Source organism: Arthroderma uncinatum, assembly GCF_011692745.1.
Source record: "Arthroderma uncinatum strain CBS 119779 chromosome Unknown scaffold2, whole genome shotgun sequence".
Classification (NCBI taxonomy): domain Eukaryota; kingdom Fungi; phylum Ascomycota; class Eurotiomycetes; order Onygenales; family Arthrodermataceae; genus Arthroderma; species Arthroderma uncinatum.
In genome coordinates, this window is record NW_022983864.1 from 4071929 (window position 1) to 4091856 (window position 19928).

The following is a 19928-nucleotide window of genomic DNA, read 5'->3' on the forward strand; positions in this document are numbered from 1 at the left end:
CTCGGGATTCGGATTATCTCGTCGGAACGCGCGCCTGGTCAAAGAGCTCTCTTGCCCTTGAGGATGCAAGCAAGCACATCAACAACGACAACGAGCTCGACTTTCACCTTTCTTCTTCCTACTCTCGCGCTCTTTGATATCGCCTTGTTCTCGCTGAGGCATCGGCGGAAAGATACCTGTTCTCCGCGTCCGGCATCTTCCTGTGTTTTCATCTCGCTTAAGCTTCGTCTCAAACCACTGACAACCAGCATTCGTCATGGAGCGGTTTAATCGAATGTTGCAGGCCGCACAAGGCATGGGCATGAGCAACGCTCCTCAGGGGGTAAATATATCCGTCCTGTTTCTCTTTTGCAATATTATGCCTCTGATCGTTCAGTATATCTAATGTTGAGCCTATGTAGGACACCCCCAACCTTATTGATAACTCCGAAACCGTTCACATATCGTCTTTAGCTCTACTGAAGATGCTACGGCACGGTCGTGCGGGTGTTCCTATGGAAGTCATGGGTTTAATGCTTGGAGAGTTTGTGGATGAATACACAGTCAGAGTAGTGGATGTATTCGCTATGCCACAGAGCGGTACCGGTGTCAGTGTCGAAGCTGTTGATCCCGTATTCCAGACAAAGATGATGGAGATGCTCCGACAGACAGGAAGGTACAGTGTCCAGCTTCCGGGTTTACTATTATATTAAATGAGTGGTCTTTACTCATACATTTCACAGACCAGAAACTGTCGTAGGATGGTACCATTCTCATCCAGGTTTCGGATGCTGGCTCTCTTCCGTCGATATCAACACCCAACAGTCCTTCGAACAGCTTACTCCTCGCGCCGTGGCTGTCGTTGTCGATCCTATACAATCCGTTAAAGGAAAGGTTGTTATTGATGCCTTCCGGTTAATATCACCTCAGACCCTCGTTATGGGCCAAGAACCACGCCAAACCACATCTAACCTTGGACATCTCAACAAACCATCTATCCAGGCCTTGATCCACGGTCTAAACCGTCATTACTACAGCATTGCCATCAACTACCGAAAGACGGGGCTGGAGGAGAATATGCTGATGAATCTTCACAAACATGTATGGACTGAGGCCCTTCAGATGAACGACTTCAGAGAGGAACGCAAAGAAAACATGGAGCGGCTGCAGAAGCTTGTCGGACTTGCTGAAGGATACGAGAAGAGGGTTAAGGAAGAGTCAGAGCTCACACCAGAACAACTTAAGACACGCTATGTTGGAAAGCTTGACCCCAAGAAACGTAAGTTCACGCTGCAGATCCGGTCGTTATATGTCTTCCACTAATCCCTTTTTTCTGGTACAGATATCGAGGATGTTGGCCAGCAGCTTATAGAGGACAATATTGTTGCCGTGTCCCGACAGATGATCGATAAGGAGGCATCGCTGGCTCGGGATAGCAGGTCCAATGCACGTCAACACGAGATGATGGAAACTGACGAAGAAATATGATTTCGGATGTGTAGCATTATCTTCTCTGTTTCGAAACTTAATTCCGTTATCTCAGGGTCAAGGATAATGGGCGCCAGCATTCTATGTATAGATATCCGGCAATTCAATTCAAGATAAAGAGAAATATTCTATTGGTATATATAAAAACAGTAAATCTTCCAACGCTATCTATACATAAAGGGAATTCATCATATATGCAAACAATAATAACAAATCAACAAAGGGGGGATGCATTCAAAGATTTGAAGGGGCCAGCCCATCGAATCTTCTTCTTCGTGGCCTGGACTTCTTGAACCAGGCCGCTCACTAGGCCACCGTTTCTCTCAATGGACGAATACCCGTCAATCACGACGTGTGTTAACCTTGGTAGGCCACGCAGTATTCCGTTCAGTAGTCGGCATGAAAATTGGGTATAAAAATCCTTGGAAACACGGAACGGCTCGAACATCGGGTGTGACGGGTCACACAGCACCAGTATTTCCAATGTATGAACCCCCTCCATGTACTGGAGCCCAAGTTTCTCATTCACAACCCATGATGCTGGCGGATCGGTCCAGCTCGAGCCCAGGACGAGACGCAGCACCCTCACTGCGCTTTTGTATCGCGGCGCAAGGTCACAGATGTTCGGCACGATAGACGGCTGGTGCTGTATAGGGAATATACGGAACGAATTCGACGAGTAAAGGTATTGCGTTACGTCGTCGTGGAATCGGCGACAGACTAGCAATATACTCGTACGTCGGTATCGGCCGAACGTTGGTGAGGCCGGCTCTTTGTCACTTCGTTTACGGCTCTGTCTTATAGGTCTCACCATTCGAGGTGGGCCCGAGAAGATGTACGAGTACACCTTCATCCGTAACTCCCAGGGAAGATCGAAGATTTTACACTCGTTCCCATGCTCCGGTTTTCCCAGGTGAGCGTTCGTACCTTTAGCAGACGGCGGCGGTATCATGATGGTCATGGCTTGACTGAACAGACGTAGCATACGGTTCTCTCAAGGCTTCTGGGATCCTGGCCACGCACGCAGGGCTTTTACCATCCTCTTGCGAGGCCGAGCTACTGCGAGAGCTCAGGACGGGAGAACGAGCGTAACCGATATGTCGACGCCGACGGAGACCAAGCGGCTCATAGAAGACCTAGCCGTTTCTCTTGGTGGCGCGACGGCTATAAACGAGATAGCCTTGATCTACCCAGCTATTACAACACAATGAGCACTGATAATGAACAAGCACTGTGTCAAATTTCGTTCACTGGGGTCGATTAATAACTTTCTGGAGAAGAGAAGAGAAGAGAGAAGATGGAGACGAAGATGGAAGAGCGAAAGATGAAAAGGCTGAAGGCTTATGTAAGGTCTATGGTTATATAAGCACTTATCACATGACTGCGCAGTTGGTCTCTCTGCGCGCCCCGAGTGCATACAAGGGTCTTTTTTTAGTCTTGGTGAAAGGTGAAGCTTCAGATTTTGTAGACACTTTTTATCATAGACAGAGGCATTGAACCAGCCTTTAATCTCACTTTTTAATACCATGATATAAGCCAATGGGAAGGCTCCTTTTCTAATCTGTCTTGAATAAAAAGAACTACATCACAAACAGCCAACATGCTTGCACGCTCGATACTGCCACTTGTGAGGCAGAGGGCGATACCCGTTGGCACCCGACTGTCACTCGCTACCTCACAGGCCAGATTCTACGCTCGCGATTCGAAAAAGCCATCGAAGCCCAGCGGCTACACGATCCCGTCCTCCGCTCCCTCTTCCGGCCCCCTATCAGACAGCCAGAAGCCTCGAGTGGTCCCTCAACCGAAGACACCAGAAACAGACAAATTCTCGGAGGAACAAGTGGAGTTTGAAACATCTGCCGAATCGCAAAAGAATACAGCTTCTCAGTCAGCAGGCGCCGGCGCGGAATCAAAGCAAGAGTCCTCTGAGAGCCAGGCTGATGCTCTAAACGAAAAGGGAGAGCCAGAATATGTCAACCAACAACCCCTTCCTGACCTGACTCAAGGTATCCCATCTACTTTGGGAGAAGAAGTGGAATCACAGTCGAGACGTCGAAGCGGAGCACTTAATTTGACCGAAGACCCGGAAAAGGCCTCTGAAGACGATGGAGGTCGTGGCGATATTCCAAAGAACGCATACGTCTCGTCCCTTGAAAGACGCAGAAACCGAATGACCAACTTGACCTTTGCCGCGTTCCTGGCCCTCTCTATTGCTGGAACAGCGTATCTTGGCCGAAATTGGGATACAGCGGAGGAGGAAGCGGCGCATCCAGATTCTCCCTCGGGATGGGGCTTTGGACTACTTTTCGGCCGTATACGTGCTCGTATGTCTGATATCACCAGCTACTACAAGGACCCTGCTTTTGAGAAACTTCTACCTGAAGAAGACCCTCAATTCAGACAACCCTACACCCTTGTCATCAGTCTCGAGGATCTCCTGGTTCACAGCGAATGGAGCCGTGAGCATGGATGGCGAGTAGCAAAGAGGCCGGGAGTGGATTATTTCCTCCGATATCTCAATCAATACTACGAATTGGTTCTTTTCACAACCGTTCCAAGTATGATGGCTGATCAAGTTCTTCGAAAGCTTGACCCATACCGAATCATCAGGTGGCCGCTATTCAGGGAAGCCACCAAGTACGAGGACGGTGAATATGTCAAGGTAATTTCCTTCATAATTCTAGTCGTTTACCACGACCTGATTTTTACTTACATGTTGCTCATTCGTTAGGATCTTTCTTACCTGAACCGCGACCTTTCAAAGGTTATTTTGGTCGATACCCATGCTCCTCACGCTAAACGCCAACCCGAGAACGCCATCATACTACCAAAATGGAAAGGCGATGCAAAGGATAAATCACTCGTTGCCCTGATTCCATTCCTAGAATACGTTGCTGGAATGGGTATCGACGATGTCAGACCAGTCCTCAAGTCTTTCGACGGCACTTTCATCCCAGCCGAATTCGCCAAGCGAGAAAAGGCCATGCGAGACAAATTTGAGAAGCAGTTGGCCGAAGAAAAGGCGAAGAGACCGAAACATAGCATTGGTAGCATCAGTTCGCTCTTCGGTATAAAGCCCGCCGGGTCGTCGATAGCTGGTCTTGAAGATGGTCAATCCGGCGGAATAGAGGAGGGAAAGATGCTGTGGGATCAAATCCGCGAGAGAGGCCAGAAACAATATGAGCTGATCGAGAAGGAGATCCGAGAGAACGGAGAGAAATGGCTGGCAGAAATGGCAGCTGAGGAGGAGAAGGCGAGAGAAGAACAGATGAAAGGAATGAAGAGTAGCTTTACTGGCTTCTTCGGAGGTGGTGGTAAATAAGGCACCTTTAACCGCATTTGAACCTGACTTAACGTGACCCTGAAGTGGGAGGAAGGAAAGCATGAAAGGGGTATGTTGATGAATGGTAGGCGAACTTGGGATTATGCTTTACTGTACAGCCAGCCTACTCAACCTATGGATCTATCCGGAGCGTTGTCTATTCCTTCTATTCCTCTTTTTTGTTTTAATTATTCTTCTACAATTGTCTTTATACATATCTTTGCTTTCATCTGGGCGTGAGGATGGAGGATCCCAGCTGTTACTTTCTGCCTCTTCCCTCTACTCCCACCTACATTTTACCGACCTCTACCATTTTTGTTCTGCATTAATCTTTCCCTCTAGACTCTCTTGCATGTCGATGGATGTTGGATGTTGGCAGGTGCACAATAATACTATTCCACTGCTTTGGCGTTTGCTCTTCCCAGGTCTCCCGAGGCCATTATGACCCATTCAACTCTTCGATGCTATGTACTCTAATTTCATGGATGCAGGTGTAGTTACTTTAGGCCTACTCAAATATATTTGCTTCTTGTATACAATATCCTATTCAAATAGCTCTAGTAGATGAAGAGGTATCAAAATTGACGTTTCTCTTGAAAGAATTACTCAAATTCATATCCCCAGATCTAGACCCCTAAATTATACTCATTAACATCCCCCGTTCAACTTCCTCCCATCAGCATCATCTAAAACCTTACCAGCCTTCTTATCCTGCATTAACAGTGTCAATGCTTTCACCAGCCTGTTTGATGCATCCACTGAGGTTTGATAATGGAATACCAGCCTTCCGCCAGGAAACACAGTAATCCCTGCATCCTTACAATATTTAACAAATGCCGCATCTGGTATATCCACCGCTACTAAATCCAAAACAATCATATTGGTTTGGACAGGTAGGGAAAATTTATATCCTACTGCCTCTAGTTTTGCGGCAGCAGCTTTGGTCATGGCATGAACACGAGGGAACTGAGGGAATGAATTGTTAAAAGCCGCAAGGGCGCTGGCAGCCATCATACCAGGCTACACAAAGTTAGTTACGTATAAAATTTGAACAATTGCTTTCAAGAACATACCTGTCTTGTACCACCTCCAAACATCTTCCTGAAATACTTGGCTCGTTCGATGAAGGGTCGTGATCCTAATATTATACTACCCATTGGAGCACCGAGTCCTTTTGCAAGACACACACTGATGGAGTCAAAACAGGCGCAGTATTCTTTCAAATCAACCCCTTCTCCAGAAACTCCATCAAACAGCCTCGCCGCATCACAATGCATGGCGATGGGCTTTTGGCCCTCTGGGACAGGATAATTGCGAACAAAATTAGATATCTCCTTAGCATCCTTCAGGGGAAGGATGGTTCCACTCAATGTATTTTCAAGGGCCACGACACGGGTTGGTGGGTAATGCCCTATTAACCTTGATTAATATTGTTGAATAGAGGTATATAAAGCCAAATGGACAGGTAGTGAATGTCATAGTAAACATACAATTGCCATCAGGCGTCATATTCTTCTTGACATCTTCCAATGTCAAATGAACGCCATTCGCAGGATGAACAGCCGTAACTGAGGCCTGTGATAGAGCGGGCAAGGCACCAGATTCCGCCCGGTGGATATGTGCCCGGTGATCTAACAACACGGTATGAGGAGGTTGAGTCAAGTGGGTGCGCACGCATATCTGGTTCCCCATGGTACCAGACAGGGCCCATAATCCAGCCTCCATCCCAGTTAACTCGACGAGCCTTTGCTCCAAGGCAACAACAGATGGCTCTCCAACATCTGCATCATATATGTCATCGTCAAATGTTGCATCAAGGATAGCCTATGGTTATTTTTAGTTGCATATACACCAATTTCTCTATTACAAATGTATACAGTGGATGAATATTGGTATATGTGCTCACCTGCATCATCTCCTCCGTAGGCACAGTAACAACGTCTGATCGGAAGTCATTCTCGGCCTTTCGAAGTGCAGCCGTCAGATTTGGCGTTGCTTTGTATTTATGTGCATTTCCGTTCTCATTAGTTTGACCATTTGACTGCTGAACAGCAGTGCATGCTAAGGAGGTAGTCATCGTCTGTAAGAATGCTGCTTCAATGGTTATTTGCTTATCGAGAACAGAGACCAGATATTGGAGATAGGTGACGATTCACTATCAACTCGGAACTCCGGCACAGATATAGCAGCTCTCAAGCAGACTTAGCCACCAATAAGGCTTCTACATGAGTATAATTCGTATAATGCTGCCAGCAAAGAGCCTGGGCATTATATCTATCTGCGGGGTCAAACAGTTTCCTCTACCTCGGGTCTGCTTCAGGGCCCCTGGCTGCACCAGGACATGCAACCCATGGTATGCATGGAACCTCGCCTTCGTTTAGAGCATTTCATCAGCGGCTAAGCCGGCGTTAGCTTGAATGCTAGTATCCCCCACGTTATTTATACGAGCCCCGGAGGTAGGTTTGCGGTTGGTGCTTTGATGGTGCAGCCCCGGACCGAGTTCTCAAACAATGACCAATATAAACCTGCCCTGGAACGGAAAAGTGTGTCGGGAAAGCTAGAGCGATGTTCGTTGCGGGAAACTTTTAAGCCTTGTCGGAGAGGGGAGCTGAAGCAACTCCGTCTTGTCATGGGAAAGTCATCGTGATATATTTGAATAGGGCGTGGGGAGAATGCTGCTCCTGCAGAGTTTCGGGGAGGTTCAGCTATGCTATTCAACCCCATCAGAGAAACAACAAGCAACCACCCATCTCTAGGCGACTGGAAAGATAATACATAGTTCGAAATAAGGCACTTCAACTCTACTATATACAACTGCAACATACATACAGGCTAAAAAAAAAGAGGCCGCCCATTAAAGAAATATATACATCGAAGCAAAGAAAATTCCAGATTTTTTTTCTTTCTCTTTCCGTTTTTCTCACTGCAGAGCAGTCATATTCATGAAGCTCGCATCCTGATCCTGTATGCCCGATACGTCCCAAATTCCAGTCATATCAAACGGGAAACCATCCATCGTTCCGAACGTGCCAGATATCGACATCATGTCGTCAACTATGTCGTTGTGTGTCGTTCGATCATACGGCGTCATCGCCGCTGCTTCAGGGGCGTCGGTACTGTGATGGTTTATGGCGTTATTTCTATTAAGCTCTGAAGCTTGCACTACTTCTTCAGTGGTATGTTTGCTGAGTATCTTCTCGCAGTGGTCGAGACACATGTCACCGACATCCCAGTCATTTTCAGATCGCGCCTTTTCTAGGACACCACGGAGAATGCTGACGTTGTTGAGACAGGATCGAGCAATCTCTGGGTCTGATGTCTCCAATGCAGACCGAACAAGGAGGGTCGCTGTCGACGTCAGATGGTATGAACTGTCTGTGGTTGATAGTCAGTATCAGCCTTGTTTCATAAAAGAGGCTAGGGAAAGGCAGATATTTCTCTACTACTCACAAGACATCCAGAACTCTTGATATTGCGGTTTCCTCAACGATATCATGAACTGAACGATTTCCTCCGCTGCCTTCCTACATTCCGTCTGGAAGTATCGGCGAGCCTCTGCGTTCGGGTTGTCAGATGGACTTACTTCCTGTAGCCATTCCTCCTCCAACTGATTAGCGCCATGGAATTTCGTGTGCCAGTGTGAATTTATACGCTGGCAAATGGAAGATGGGGCCTTACTTGGAGTTCAACCCTGCAAACCAGCATTTTTAGCGCCAGAAATGCTAGCTGCATGCTGCTGGAACCCGATGTTGATGGGGCGTCTTGATCTTGTGGCACCCTTAGCCAGTCCGGAAGAGAATCCTCCCACCTGTCCAAATCCGACCTCATTCTTCTAAGGATTTTTGATGTCTCCTTGGAAGGTTTCGGTTGAAGGCCATATACTAGTGGGAGGAGGTCTCCGAGAATCTCAGTCAACTGGCACAAGGCGATATAACAATGTGCAGCCCTGACTCTTTGCTGCGTGGGGTTTGCTTGTGGTACAAGAACACTAATTGTGGGGAGGGGAACATCATATTGATTCCGGGAGATCTGTGGAGGAACTCCATGTCCATAACTCGCCCTGTTAATTGAGGTTAACAACTTATCCTCAGGATATATGCGAAACAACCTGAGGACTCACCATTTATCATGGATGACAACGCCCCACCAGAGCCGGATACGTTGATTCTTCTCTGCACGGGACAGTTTCCAGTTACTTGGGTCCCTGTTGAGGCCCAGACAGTGAGAGAGAGCTACAGTACGGCCGCTGTTTATGGCATTTCCTGTAGTGGAGAAGATAGGTCTGCCCGTTAGGTCGATCAAAGCAGCACTCAATGTCGACAGTCCCGGAGCAGAAAACTCTTCGTGAAGTGCAACTACGGCCATATTGACGGCATATCTGACGTCAGGCTTTGGATGTGGAGCGAGGACTGGAGATTGGTTCCAATAGATGAGTGACGTTGCATACACCTGGCAAAGCAACGGTGGTGGAACGCTGTCATCTTGAGCCTCATATCCGCTCAAAAATGCTTCTTCGTCGAATATCGGAAAGGAAGCATTAATTTTATCCAGGAATCTGTGTCACCACGAATTAGTGATAAGGATCATTATTGGTTAGAGAAACGCAAGGGCTCTAGACATACATCTTGATTAGATCGTGTTTAAAAGGGCCAATGATCTGTTCGATGATTTCCTTTTGGGTTTCTCCCGGAACCCCCGCCGTTCTAAGTCCCTGCCGTCGTCTTGATACGGTTGTGTAAAGGATTGGTTTCCTTGGATCGTTGGAATAAACGTTATATGGCGTCTTTCTATCCGGGCTGTGATTATTCGATCGTTCTGTATAACGCTCGATAACTTGAGCATCGGCAGCCGCAACAGGACCAACAATATGTACTGATTCCCCTGGTCCATGTCGATAGCCTTGCTCGTGCTCTGATTTATGGTTGGTCGAGGAATGGTTTTCCTTGGAGAGCATGCGCGGGATTTCCATAAGATTTCGAGCCGGGGACGCCGTACTCATATCATCGTGCGTCCTTTTTAGCCCCTTGGTATCGGGAGGCATGCTCCAGGGTTTGGTGTCGCTGCTGATAGCCGATGACGGCGCGTCCATCAGGCTGGACTTGTCTTCGCCATAGTGGCAATCGGCGCCTTGAACTCTGCACAGCAAGCATGACTGGCCAGGCAGGTCGACCGTGCAGCGTGATTTGCGCTTTCGACACAGATCACAGGCCCGGACTTTGTGTGACCGGTACGGGCGAGAGCCGGTGCTAAGGGCATATTGCTGCGTGTCCCTTGGGGCAACGGTGGTCGGGAGTGGTGTAGACGACGAAGCAGCCATCTCGGAGAAAGTAGAATAGGCAAGAATATAAAGGCGAAGGCCCTCCACCAACGAATCAGAGTGTTTTATGTATAATTGACTCTTTAAATCGGCGTTGGTAGAGGCCGTGACATTATCCGGTAAATGAGAAAATGTGTGTTGAACAATGCACGTCAAGTCCCGAGATCTAGAGTTCCCAGTCGATCGTGAAACATACGGCCGGCGCACGCATCCATCACGCAGAGCCCTCGCTTCTCGGAGATATATCGTGGGCGGCGATCTCTGGCATCTCGAAGTTGTATCATGTATCAGGATTTCTTCCCTTTTCCTTGCCTCTTTCGATATGCAAGGGCTTTTGCCGTGTTCCCCGCCTAATTGGACAATCGGCCCCGGAACGGAACAACGTGGCGCCTGCACGCTTAGTAAGACGGCCCGCCAGGATAGGCGCGCTCTCATTGGCTGAAACACATATAAGGTTTGTTCATATCGGGACTAGCTCGCAATCTCTGATTGGTCAGAGCTTGCCCTTTATGCTGACTCATCATATATCAACCACCTGAAAAAAGGGGTCAAAACAAATATATATATAGAGATGTACGGAGCACAGCGTGTTGCGTTGACAGATGCATGCAGCTCTGGTGTAAGGCGGCCCCCGGGTAGTACAGCGAACCTACATGTGGGCAACTGTTGGTTTTCAGCTCTGACACAGGGGATCAATGTTATATCACGTGATATGGATGTTGTCCGTTGATTGATTGGAAGCGTCGTAAAAAAAAAAACATGCGCCATCAAGCTTGCTATTTTAAGCTCGCCGTGGCTGACTTTTGCAGTGTTTAACTCGTGGGAGTTCGTGGAGTACCAGACATCCTTGAAAGCTCCGTTCGTTTCAAAAAAAAGCCCAGCCGTTTGAGCGTGCATGGTTGCTGTTCAAATAAGTTGGTGCTCGCTCCCATGCAGAGATCGTCCCAACTAGATATTAAACGAGAAAGTCGGAGAGGCATCGCCACGCAACCACAGGCTCAGGATCCTTTCACTTTTCACGGTCGCGGCCTTCCATGGATCCTTCATAAGAGGACACAGCTACGGGAGGCTTACACGCTTATTTGGATACAGCCATGGCTTACAGCGGGAACTGAGTTTTAGAACCATGGAAGGGAACCACGTCTCTGTTCCGGCCAGAGATGTAGATGGTATGCAGAGCAGTGAACATATGGCTTTGGACCAGCGCAACGCCAAAGACGACAGTCTCTCCTCCTGTTCGGATTCAGGGGAGCCCGCCAAGGTGTTGAATACCCACGGAGGTGGCTCAGCGAAAGAGGAGTCCACGGCTGCGTTTTCTCGGCTTCCAGAAGCCATCATTGAGAGGTACGTCTGAGCATAAAAATATCAAAAATTACTTTTATGGACGATATGTTAACTTACGTTGATCAGGATATTATATTCAGCAGACGCAAACTGCTTTGCTTCTCTAACACTACTTAACCGAGAATGGCGAAGGGTTTCCAACTGCTCACAGCTTTATCGTCACCACTTGGCAGACTATTGTTCTTCCATTTCTGATAGTCAAGCCTCCACGCATGAGTCAGATAGCATCGAAGATCTAAAATGCAAGTTCGCCCAGGTAGCCAGGCAACACGTTTTTGCTGCATTTCTTCGGCCAAAGCAGACCGTGGTAAAGCTCATTTCAGCGTCCGTCAGCTCGTCATCTGCTTCTCCACAGGGTGAAGCCCTGCGGTTTACGTTCTCTGCACAAGGTCGACTGCTCCTTGCGCTAAGCTCGTCGAGGATATTTGTGATAGATCTAGCTACGGATCCTATTTCAGTACGCCATGAGCTAAAGATCCTTCGCCGTCCCACGGCTGCTGCAATCCTTGATGATGGGACCTTGTTGGCTGTTGCATCCTCTGAACACCGGGTACGGGTGTATCGACTTGACGATCAGCATGCGAGCCTTCTTCAAACAGTTGAACTTCACGAGGTTCCGTTAACGCTGGAATTTTCACCCTATGCCTCTGTACTGACGGTGGCATTTGATGGGGGGATTGAAGTCTACGCGCTAGGGGATAATATATTATCTACTTCCCATAGAGCTGTAAGATGCGATGGAGTGTCGACCCTAGCGTTTTCTTCTGATGGATCGTTGCTCTTTGGCTCTTCCACCGATATCCGCGCCTGCAGCTTGATAACGATTTCACCTCCACTCCTCCCCGACCCAGGTTTCGACCTTAGCCTACCAGAGCTTCATAGTCGAATGTGGACAACGCAAATTTTATTCCCGGAAATTGGTGAAGGATACAGCTGTGCTAACCTGATCCCACCAGCTGAAGGTGGAGACCAATCCATCTTCTTCGTGGGATACGATACTCAAATGAAGGCATTCAGGATAGCTCAGGTCGATGATTTGGCAGGCGGTACGCTTTACCTTGTCGGCCCTGGAGCAGATACAGACAGAGATGAGCCTGGGCCGAATCTACTTCCTGTTGCTAGTGAGAAGGGTGAATATATAGCAGCCAGCTTTAACGGCTCTGGTATATGGATATACGGTGTTCCAACTTCAAGGACTAAACCTGAGAATCCGAAGAAAACATGTCAGACGTATCCACAGCCCACCATTCCTCGAGCTGATAAAAATGGCTCTTTATCGTCTGAGGCCACAAACTTCCAACGTCTTAACAAACATATTGAAGGCCCCAAAAGCTTCATCTCTGGGCATCCTCTCGAAGCTGTCAATGATATCACGGATATGCGATGGATGCGCAATATAAATGGAGAGGATAGTAGCCCTAAAAAGCTCTGCAGACTTGTCACTGTAGCACCGGGAGGAGTTGATTCCTCCTTCGGAATGATTACTGGGGATACTATGCCTATCGATGGCGGCCGGATTATCCTGTTTGACTTTGAACTCTCGACAAAGAATGGTGCACATGAAGAGCTCATAATTGAAGCCGGCGAGGCTACTCCAACGGAGTTGCCTGAGCAATATGCAAACCTCGACACTGAAGTTGAACTCCAGAAGAGAAGAACCCAAATCAGCCGTCAGAGAACCATGGCTGCTAGACACGCACCGCCCAGAGCAACCAGGAGAAATAGCATACCGCCTGCAGTTTCCCAGCAGAACGAGGATTCGCCGTCTCCGCCTATTCCATCTACTCCGGGAGGAGAAACTAGAAGTGCTCTACCATTCTTAGATAGCCCTTACAGCAATACTTCACCTCGCTCTACTGAGACATTAAGACGAGCAGCCACTGCAGCCTCTCGTAGTCTTGCAGCCAGCCGCTTTGAGAACGCTCGCCCTGCTCTCCACTCAGGACCTCGCCGCCGGCAGTTTGTTGTTCCCCATGAAAGTGACGCAGATAACTGGGTGCCACCACCTCCTCCATATACTGCAGATGCGGATGATTCTTTGCCTGATCACTTTAGAGTGGGCATTGTACCAAGAGCGACAGAACCTCTGCCTAGTAGTCCACCTAGGGACGAAGACAATAGGGTGCTTCGTCGATCGAGGACTTCTACTATTGATTCAACAGGGAGCTCGTCACTGTACCGTTCCCAGACAACCATAAGCCGGCCAAGTATCTCAATCCCAAGGCGTCCTGTTGCAACAAGCAGTGCAACGAACAGCCCGGTCAACCATCCTAATAACACCCAGACCACAGCCATGTCACCTTCCAACCCGATTGCTAATGGAAGGCGGCAGTTATCAAGTAGCCAAATTGGATTCAATACCGCTAATTCTGGCTCTTTTCTACCCCCTCACACTCCAGCCACCACCAATATTACCCCGATCCCTCACTTTCCTCCTCAGGTCCCTCCCATGCAACCTCCTATGAACTCAACACATGCTAATTCAACGCCCATGGCTGGCCATAATGTCCCCTCCCACCATACCACTCACGATCCAATGAACCAAGCTCATTCCCACAATATGAATATGAGCACGTCAATGCCAAATCAGCTACAACCAAGTGGGCCAGGAAGTCAGACCATGCAGCCCGATCCCTTCCAACGGCCTTCCTACATCCCTTCGCCAGTAGCATCTAACTCCCAGGCTGCCGACTTTCAAGGTCCTCTACCGGGCGTCCCTACACTACCTATTGAACGCCAAATATCCGGAACCAACTCGCTCCCTGAAGCTGCACACCGGAACACTCTGCCGCGCGGTAGCCGCTGCCTCTCAACGAATTATCGACCCACTGTTAATACAAATGTTGGCGTTGAAAGATCCCGTTCTCGTTCTCAAGACGTACCTCGTCGCCGCATACTACCAAACGCAGGCGGTGGCCTTTTCGACAAACGTACTGGCCGTAATATCTTGACATCCCAGTCTGACATTCGAATAAATACTACAACGCGATCAGAGGACTGGAAGGAACAATGGAACAAGCTCAAGGGCGAACGAAAGAAGAACAAGGATTCGAAATGTGTAGTAATGTAATATTCTCTATCGTATATTTTTCTTTAGTATGGTTGTATTTGGGTATCTTGGCTGGTTAAATATGTTACCTCGTGTCTCCTTTTGCCTTCGCTTATTTTTCTTGTCGTCGCTTGTTGCTAAAGGATGTATGGCCCGTATCTACACCTTGCTGGCTTCATTATTTGACATATACTAGACTAGCTCTCTCGTCTCTATGCTTCGATTTGAATATCAACGAAAGCCCTCTCAACCAACGTCAAATAAGCTTATGACGATTAGGGTCTAAAACCCAGCAGATTCCCGGTCGTACCCATGCTTCACTGCACATCTAACTAGTGTTATTTCTAAGCCAACATGACACGGTTGTTGTTAATTAATAACTACCATCGCTTCGTTATAGGCGGGGAAAGCTGCAGCTGCGGCTAAGCTGCATCGCCCCCATCTGCCGCAGACGTCACACCTCCCTGCATAGTAAACATCCGCTCTATATAAGACCGCTGATCCTACTTCCAGCCTCATGAAGCATAAGACGTTGACTTATGCTATGTGACCTCTTGCTGGGCATCCTTGGACCTTCACCGTTCTGACCAGCTAGTATCTTGGGGTAACCAGGCCCGTCTATACCTGTTAGTTAACGTTATCATCGTCAGCCTCATGGCGTCATCCAAGGAAAAAGCACCGCCCGTTGAAGAGAAGACGACGGCGGAACCTCCTCCAGCTTATACGCCAGCTCCCAATGGCGATATCCCTCCAGTGTCGCCGGTTCTCCAGCGACCGCTCAACTTTGATTTCAAGGCAGCCGCAGAAGCCAGGCTGACCACGACGGTCCTAGTTGACGAGTGTATAGCACACCTAAAGCTTCTGCGTTCACTCGCGGACCTAAGAGACCTTATATCCAAATCTGATGGCCTATTCGGCATCCATGATATTCAAGCGGACGTCTTCGAAAATGAAGAAGAATCTCGAAAGGCTCTGGCGCTTATACGGGAGAAGAGATGGGAGATATATGTCACACGCGCCGCACACAGGTTTGAAATCTGGGTCAGATCTTGTACTCCTACAGGCGGACCGGGCTCGAATAGCAGCTGCGTCATGCTGTATGATGTGGAGGAGAATCCCGAATATAAAAATTTCCCTAAATGGGAATTCCGGACACTGTGGAGTACCGCCTTGATGCCGCCGTTAGGTTAGTTATTTCATCGTATTCTTGAGGAACTACGTATCAAAGATATTATTGTTAATATACGATGAGACAGATGTTGTGATGGTTTGGCATGCATACATGCTCAATCCTCGGGATGTTCTTGAGGATTGCCTACGGCTTGGAAAGATGAGCTTTTGGACATCCGGACTGCCACTGGACGTCATAAACGAATGTATCGACAACACCACCTTCGAATACACCCCAGGTATTACAGCTAGATCGAATTTCGAACAGAGGACGGGGCTGCTATGGAATAACCTGGATGACCCTCCGTTCAAAACAATTCAATGCCCTGGGTGCTATGGGAATGTGACCGCTTTTTGGGCAGACGATGCTCCCCAGCTTGGGAGGATAGATGATCCCTTCATGCATTGTCGGGGATATGCAGACAAAGAATTCAAAGTCCAGTGCCAGAGGTGCCACTTGTTCATCACCCATGAAAAACTTAGACTGGGGAAATTTCGAAATGATATACGCCTCCTGGCTGAACAGGGAATATTGCTACCGGGAACCCTCCTAAGTACTGACGGAGTGGTAGATAACCCCCTGACAACGGCCAATTCGGTAACATTTCCAAATAAGCTAATCGCAGATTACTTATACTCAACACTATTTAACGATACAGACCTTCAAAAGGACACGAGTGGAACTATGTTCAAAGCCCGCGATATCCTCGGACAAGCCATACAGAACGGGGGAAGGACACGTCCTAATGAGCGAATAGCAGTTCGTAGGATGATGTCTAGATACTGGGAGAACTCTTCCCCATTCGCACTCGACCTTGTTGGTGCCGTCGTCCGCCAGGGCGTGTTCATCGATAAGATGGATAAAATCGACTGGCTGCATTCTCCCGCACTAGAATCGACGATGGCTAGACTGATTGATAAATACGTCATCTTTTTCCGCATCATAGCCCAAAACAAAGGCAAACTCGTTGTGCCTACCCTGGATGTTGATCTAGCCTGGCACACCCACCAATTGAAGCCACAAAGATACTACGCTTACTCCATGCAATTGACGCAAACTTTCGTCAACCATGACGATAAAGTGGTAGAGACACAGCTCACAGATGGGTTTGAATGGACGTCTAAGCAATACCAGAAAATAACTGGGGGCGGAATATATAGCGAGTGTACATGCTGGTACTGCGAAGCTGTCCGAGAACCACATGTACATGCACTATTCTCTACTTCTGCACCGACAGCACGAAAAAATGCAGCACAGCTCCGCATTAGGGATGATATAAGTCCCGACCCAGACAAGAATCCACATATCTCAGCGCACAACTCGGTCCGGGAGCCCGAAACACCAGCTAGCCGCGCGAAGGCCAATCTCAAATTCCTCGAGCTTAGAAATCGACATTACAAAATGTTGAAACGGGCGGGGAAAAGGGGTGATAATAATAATAAAAATCAGGAAGGTATACCGATGTATTACTGGGGGGTCCCTCTCGTTGCAGGGGTATTCTTTCTACCGTTTGCTATGGATCCAGGAATTAATTGCGATATGTACGCCTCTAACCCTGCATGCCTGGCTACGCCTGAAGGTATAGCCGGAGGTTGTGTTGCAGGTACCTGTCACGGGAATGTATTTGCTGGTGTATGTTCAGCGGAGGGAGGAGGCGGAGCGGGGTGTTCTGGTGGTGGAGGATGCGGAGGTGGAGGAGGCGGCGGCTGTGGTGGTGGCGGAGGCGGAGGCGGAGGGGGATGTGGTGGAGGAGGGTGTTGATATTGGCTGGTCATTTTGGTGTCAGGAAGGATACAGAGTAACCAGTGAAGGGAAACCGTGCTGTGACTCCCAGCTGGAGAGGTATCTAATTTATATGTACTTTGAGGTAATCGAGAAAGCGTTGGTAGTAATATGTTTCACCATGATTAGTTATAATAATATACGCGTTAACGGCGTCTCAAAGGAAAATAAGTAACTCCCCTTTATCCTAATAAGGTCAACCTGACTACATCACTTTTCCATTCCCATGCAAACTCCAAGTGGGAACCAAAGAAAACCCGAACCGAACACGTCCCAGACGAGGGGAATGGTATATATGAACATCCCTCGCTATAAAAATAAAAAGTATCATCATTTTACCTATTCACCTTTCAAACTCCGGTTTTCTCGTTACACTTCTAACCCCTGAATGGCGTAGGGAAACTCCACAAGCCCGTCAAGCATCCAATTTAGCGGGTCGAATACCTCGTAGTTTTGTTCCAGGAAGCCGCTGGGAAGAGACGACGAGTTGAAACCACTTATCGTGGTAGCTGTCGAAGAGCCAAGGTTGGCTGTTATAGGTCCAGCTGTTATGGCGGGCGTGGTGAGAGTGGGATCAGCGGCCGGCCCTGTGCTGAGGCCCTCCAGTCCGGGCGCTGGAGTAGATGTGGAGGTGCGTATGGGAGCGGTAGAGGAGCAGGACGCTGAGGAGTCAGCACCGGAGTCTGGGTTTGTTGGGTTTTTGAGGTATGCTGTTGCAACTAGTTAGAATTTATACACCACGGGAAAGGTATAGCGCTAATTTTCTTCGGCTTACCTTCAAAATTCTTCCCTCTAGCCTGGAAATCCTCTCGCCATCGCCAAACGGAGTCGAAAACAAGTGACATGCTCATGCGGCAACGCACTTTTAGCATCAACGAGTCTCCAGTTTCCGATGGGCCAATATTCCCTTGCTGCCGCTGGATTTGATGATTTCGACTGCCAATGCCATTCATCCGCCACATTTGCGCTAGAACCTCTGCCAGCCGCTGTGGTAGGTCATTGTTAGTGACAGACATGTTGCGGAGTGCATATATAGTACGAGTAAACAACGATTTGGTGTAGTTCATGTCGATGTGGACGGCAAAAAAGCTATTGCATAGCTTGAAAAGGCTGAAGCCTGCGGCGAGGGTCATTTGATAGACGTAGTTGGAACAGTAGGATAAGACGGGGCCGGTGGGCGTTTCAAGACCCAAGGCAGCCTCAAGGAACCCAGTTGTTGCGAGGAATAGGGCTGATAGGCCTTGACGGTAGTCCTTTGTGGTTGGATTGTCGAAGAAAATAGAAAGATGGAGATGGAGTCCGGCAGCACGGAGGTAGACGTTTGTGATGGCTATACTCAGTTAGTGGGTAGATATTATATGTTGCATAGAAAGGAACGCACAGTTTGTCTCTGTTTTAACCTGAGCCTCTAGGTCGTCAAAGTCTCTGGACAGTACTGCTGCCATGATATACCGTTCCTCGTCACTTAATACGCCCACAGGGTCCCGACGGTTACTATATAACGTCTGCGATATCTTCGCACAGAATTTTTCGATCTGTAGCCGCACTTTGACTTCAGGCGGTAGCCTGAGATCTGCCTCTGTAGAAGACAGTGTGCAATCGAATAATGTCGATGACGGCTGGCCATATCCAGTTGCGACTCTATAAGGGATATTAGCATGGTTTGAGAGAATATGATGGAATGGTAGTGTTTACCGCTGAGCAACGATGTTGCAAAACGCCCACGTTCTAACCCTATCCTTTAACTCCCCCTCTCTCAACTCGACTCTATATTTTGAGAAATCTTGCGCATGGGAAGGCCTATGGAGGCCAATTTGCATTGCTATTTGCTGCATCATACCACAGAGCATGAAAGTAGGGTCTGTGGATGTACTGCTAGTTGGGAAAGGCCAGGTGCAAAGCAAAGCTAAAGCTTTGACAACATGATAGCTTTGTGGGACGTCAGCGAGTGTGCTCCATACTAATCGCAACACCGGGCCGGACAAGGCGTTGAGGAGAGAGGGATCTGTTTGATATCGACGAGAGCCAACGGCAAGAATGGTCCAGAAGAGGAGTGGAGAGGTATCGTAGTACTCGTCTGAGGATTTCTGGGTCTCAAGCAAGGGTAGGAAAGGGTGATAGTATGTGAAGAACCTGAGAATGTAACGTCATTAGTGAAAATATAAGTCACATTTTAAGGGGGTAAACTAACCTGTTGAAAAGCTCCGCGACTCGATCTGTATGAACGGTGACATCTTCTAGCCGTTTCACATCTATCATATGGTCAGGAGGGCTTCGTAGAAAGTCTCCTCCAGACTTGAGGTCCAACAACGAGGCAACTGCCTCGTGTGGCCTCATATATTCTGCGCCTGCCTGCCCCGATTGTTGCGTGCGCATCGTAGACGGCGAAGCGTTATAGGACATGGACATTGGCATAGCAAGATGCCCGGTAGCCATATTTAGATGTTGGTGCTGATGCTGCTGCTGCTGCTGCTGT

The 19928-nt window shown here is 48.3% G+C and overlaps 8 protein-coding genes across 8 annotated transcripts; 4 read left to right on the forward strand and 4 right to left on the reverse strand.

Annotated features, from left to right (window-relative positions):
• Positions 1-256: 256 nt before the first annotated feature.
• GIQ15_03213 (26S proteasome regulatory subunit RPN11) lies at positions 257-1467 on the forward strand (the record flags this gene model as incomplete). Its single annotated transcript, XM_033550630.1, has 4 exons — positions 257-322; positions 402-655; positions 723-1258; positions 1322-1467. 4 exons carry the CDS (start codon positions 257-259, stop codon positions 1465-1467), a joined length of 1002 nt encoding a protein of 333 aa, XP_033407791.1.
• Positions 1468-1681: 214 nt separating this feature from the next.
• Positions 1682-2428, reverse strand: GIQ15_03214 (uncharacterized protein; the record flags this gene model as incomplete). Its single annotated transcript, XM_033550631.1, has 1 exon — positions 1682-2428. The coding sequence occupies one exon, from the start codon at positions 2426-2428 to the stop codon at positions 1682-1684; it is 747 nt and encodes a 248-aa protein (XP_033407792.1).
• A 639-nt stretch (positions 2429-3067) lies between these two features.
• Positions 3068-4854, forward strand: GIQ15_03215 (phosphatase PSR1; the record flags this gene model as incomplete). Its single annotated transcript, XM_033550632.1, has 3 exons — positions 3068-4129; positions 4199-4781; positions 4835-4854. 3 exons carry the CDS (start codon positions 3068-3070, stop codon positions 4852-4854), a joined length of 1665 nt encoding a protein of 554 aa, XP_033407793.1.
• Positions 4855-5437: 583 nt separating this feature from the next.
• GIQ15_03216 (low specificity L-threonine aldolase) lies at positions 5438-6866 on the reverse strand (the record flags this gene model as incomplete). Its single annotated transcript, XM_033550633.1, has 5 exons — positions 5438-5500; positions 5705-5809; positions 5863-6200; positions 6280-6613; positions 6696-6866. 5 exons carry the CDS (start codon positions 6864-6866, stop codon positions 5438-5440), a joined length of 1011 nt encoding a protein of 336 aa, XP_033407794.1.
• Positions 6867-7709: 843 nt separating this feature from the next.
• On the reverse strand, positions 7710-10106 carry GIQ15_03217 (uncharacterized protein; the record flags this gene model as incomplete). The annotated part of the gene is made up of 5 exons (XM_033550634.1): positions 7710-8164; positions 8240-8390; positions 8468-8849; positions 8910-9344; positions 9412-10106. The coding sequence occupies 5 exons, from the start codon at positions 10104-10106 to the stop codon at positions 7710-7712; spliced, it is 2118 nt and encodes a 705-aa protein (XP_033407795.1).
• A 1126-nt stretch (positions 10107-11232) lies between these two features.
• Positions 11233-14520, forward strand: GIQ15_03218 (F-box domain-containing protein; the record flags this gene model as incomplete). The annotated part of the gene is made up of 2 exons (XM_033550635.1): positions 11233-11450; positions 11649-14520. 2 exons carry the CDS (start codon positions 11233-11235, stop codon positions 14518-14520), a joined length of 3090 nt encoding a protein of 1029 aa, XP_033407796.1.
• Positions 14521-15153: 633 nt separating this feature from the next.
• On the forward strand, positions 15154-17520 carry GIQ15_03219 (uncharacterized protein; the record flags this gene model as incomplete). Its single annotated transcript, XM_033550636.1, has 5 exons — positions 15154-15685; positions 15756-15908; positions 16329-17164; positions 17256-17440; positions 17505-17520. 5 exons carry the CDS (start codon positions 15154-15156, stop codon positions 17518-17520), a joined length of 1722 nt encoding a protein of 573 aa, XP_033407797.1.
• A 301-nt stretch (positions 17521-17821) lies between these two features.
• On the reverse strand, positions 17822-19861 carry GIQ15_03220 (C6 zinc finger domain-containing protein; the record flags this gene model as incomplete). Its single annotated transcript, XM_033550637.1, has 5 exons — positions 17822-18162; positions 18228-18782; positions 18834-19093; positions 19148-19585; positions 19644-19861. The coding sequence occupies 5 exons, from the start codon at positions 19859-19861 to the stop codon at positions 17822-17824; spliced, it is 1812 nt and encodes a 603-aa protein (XP_033407798.1).
• Between the last annotated feature and the right edge of the window lie 67 nt (positions 19862-19928).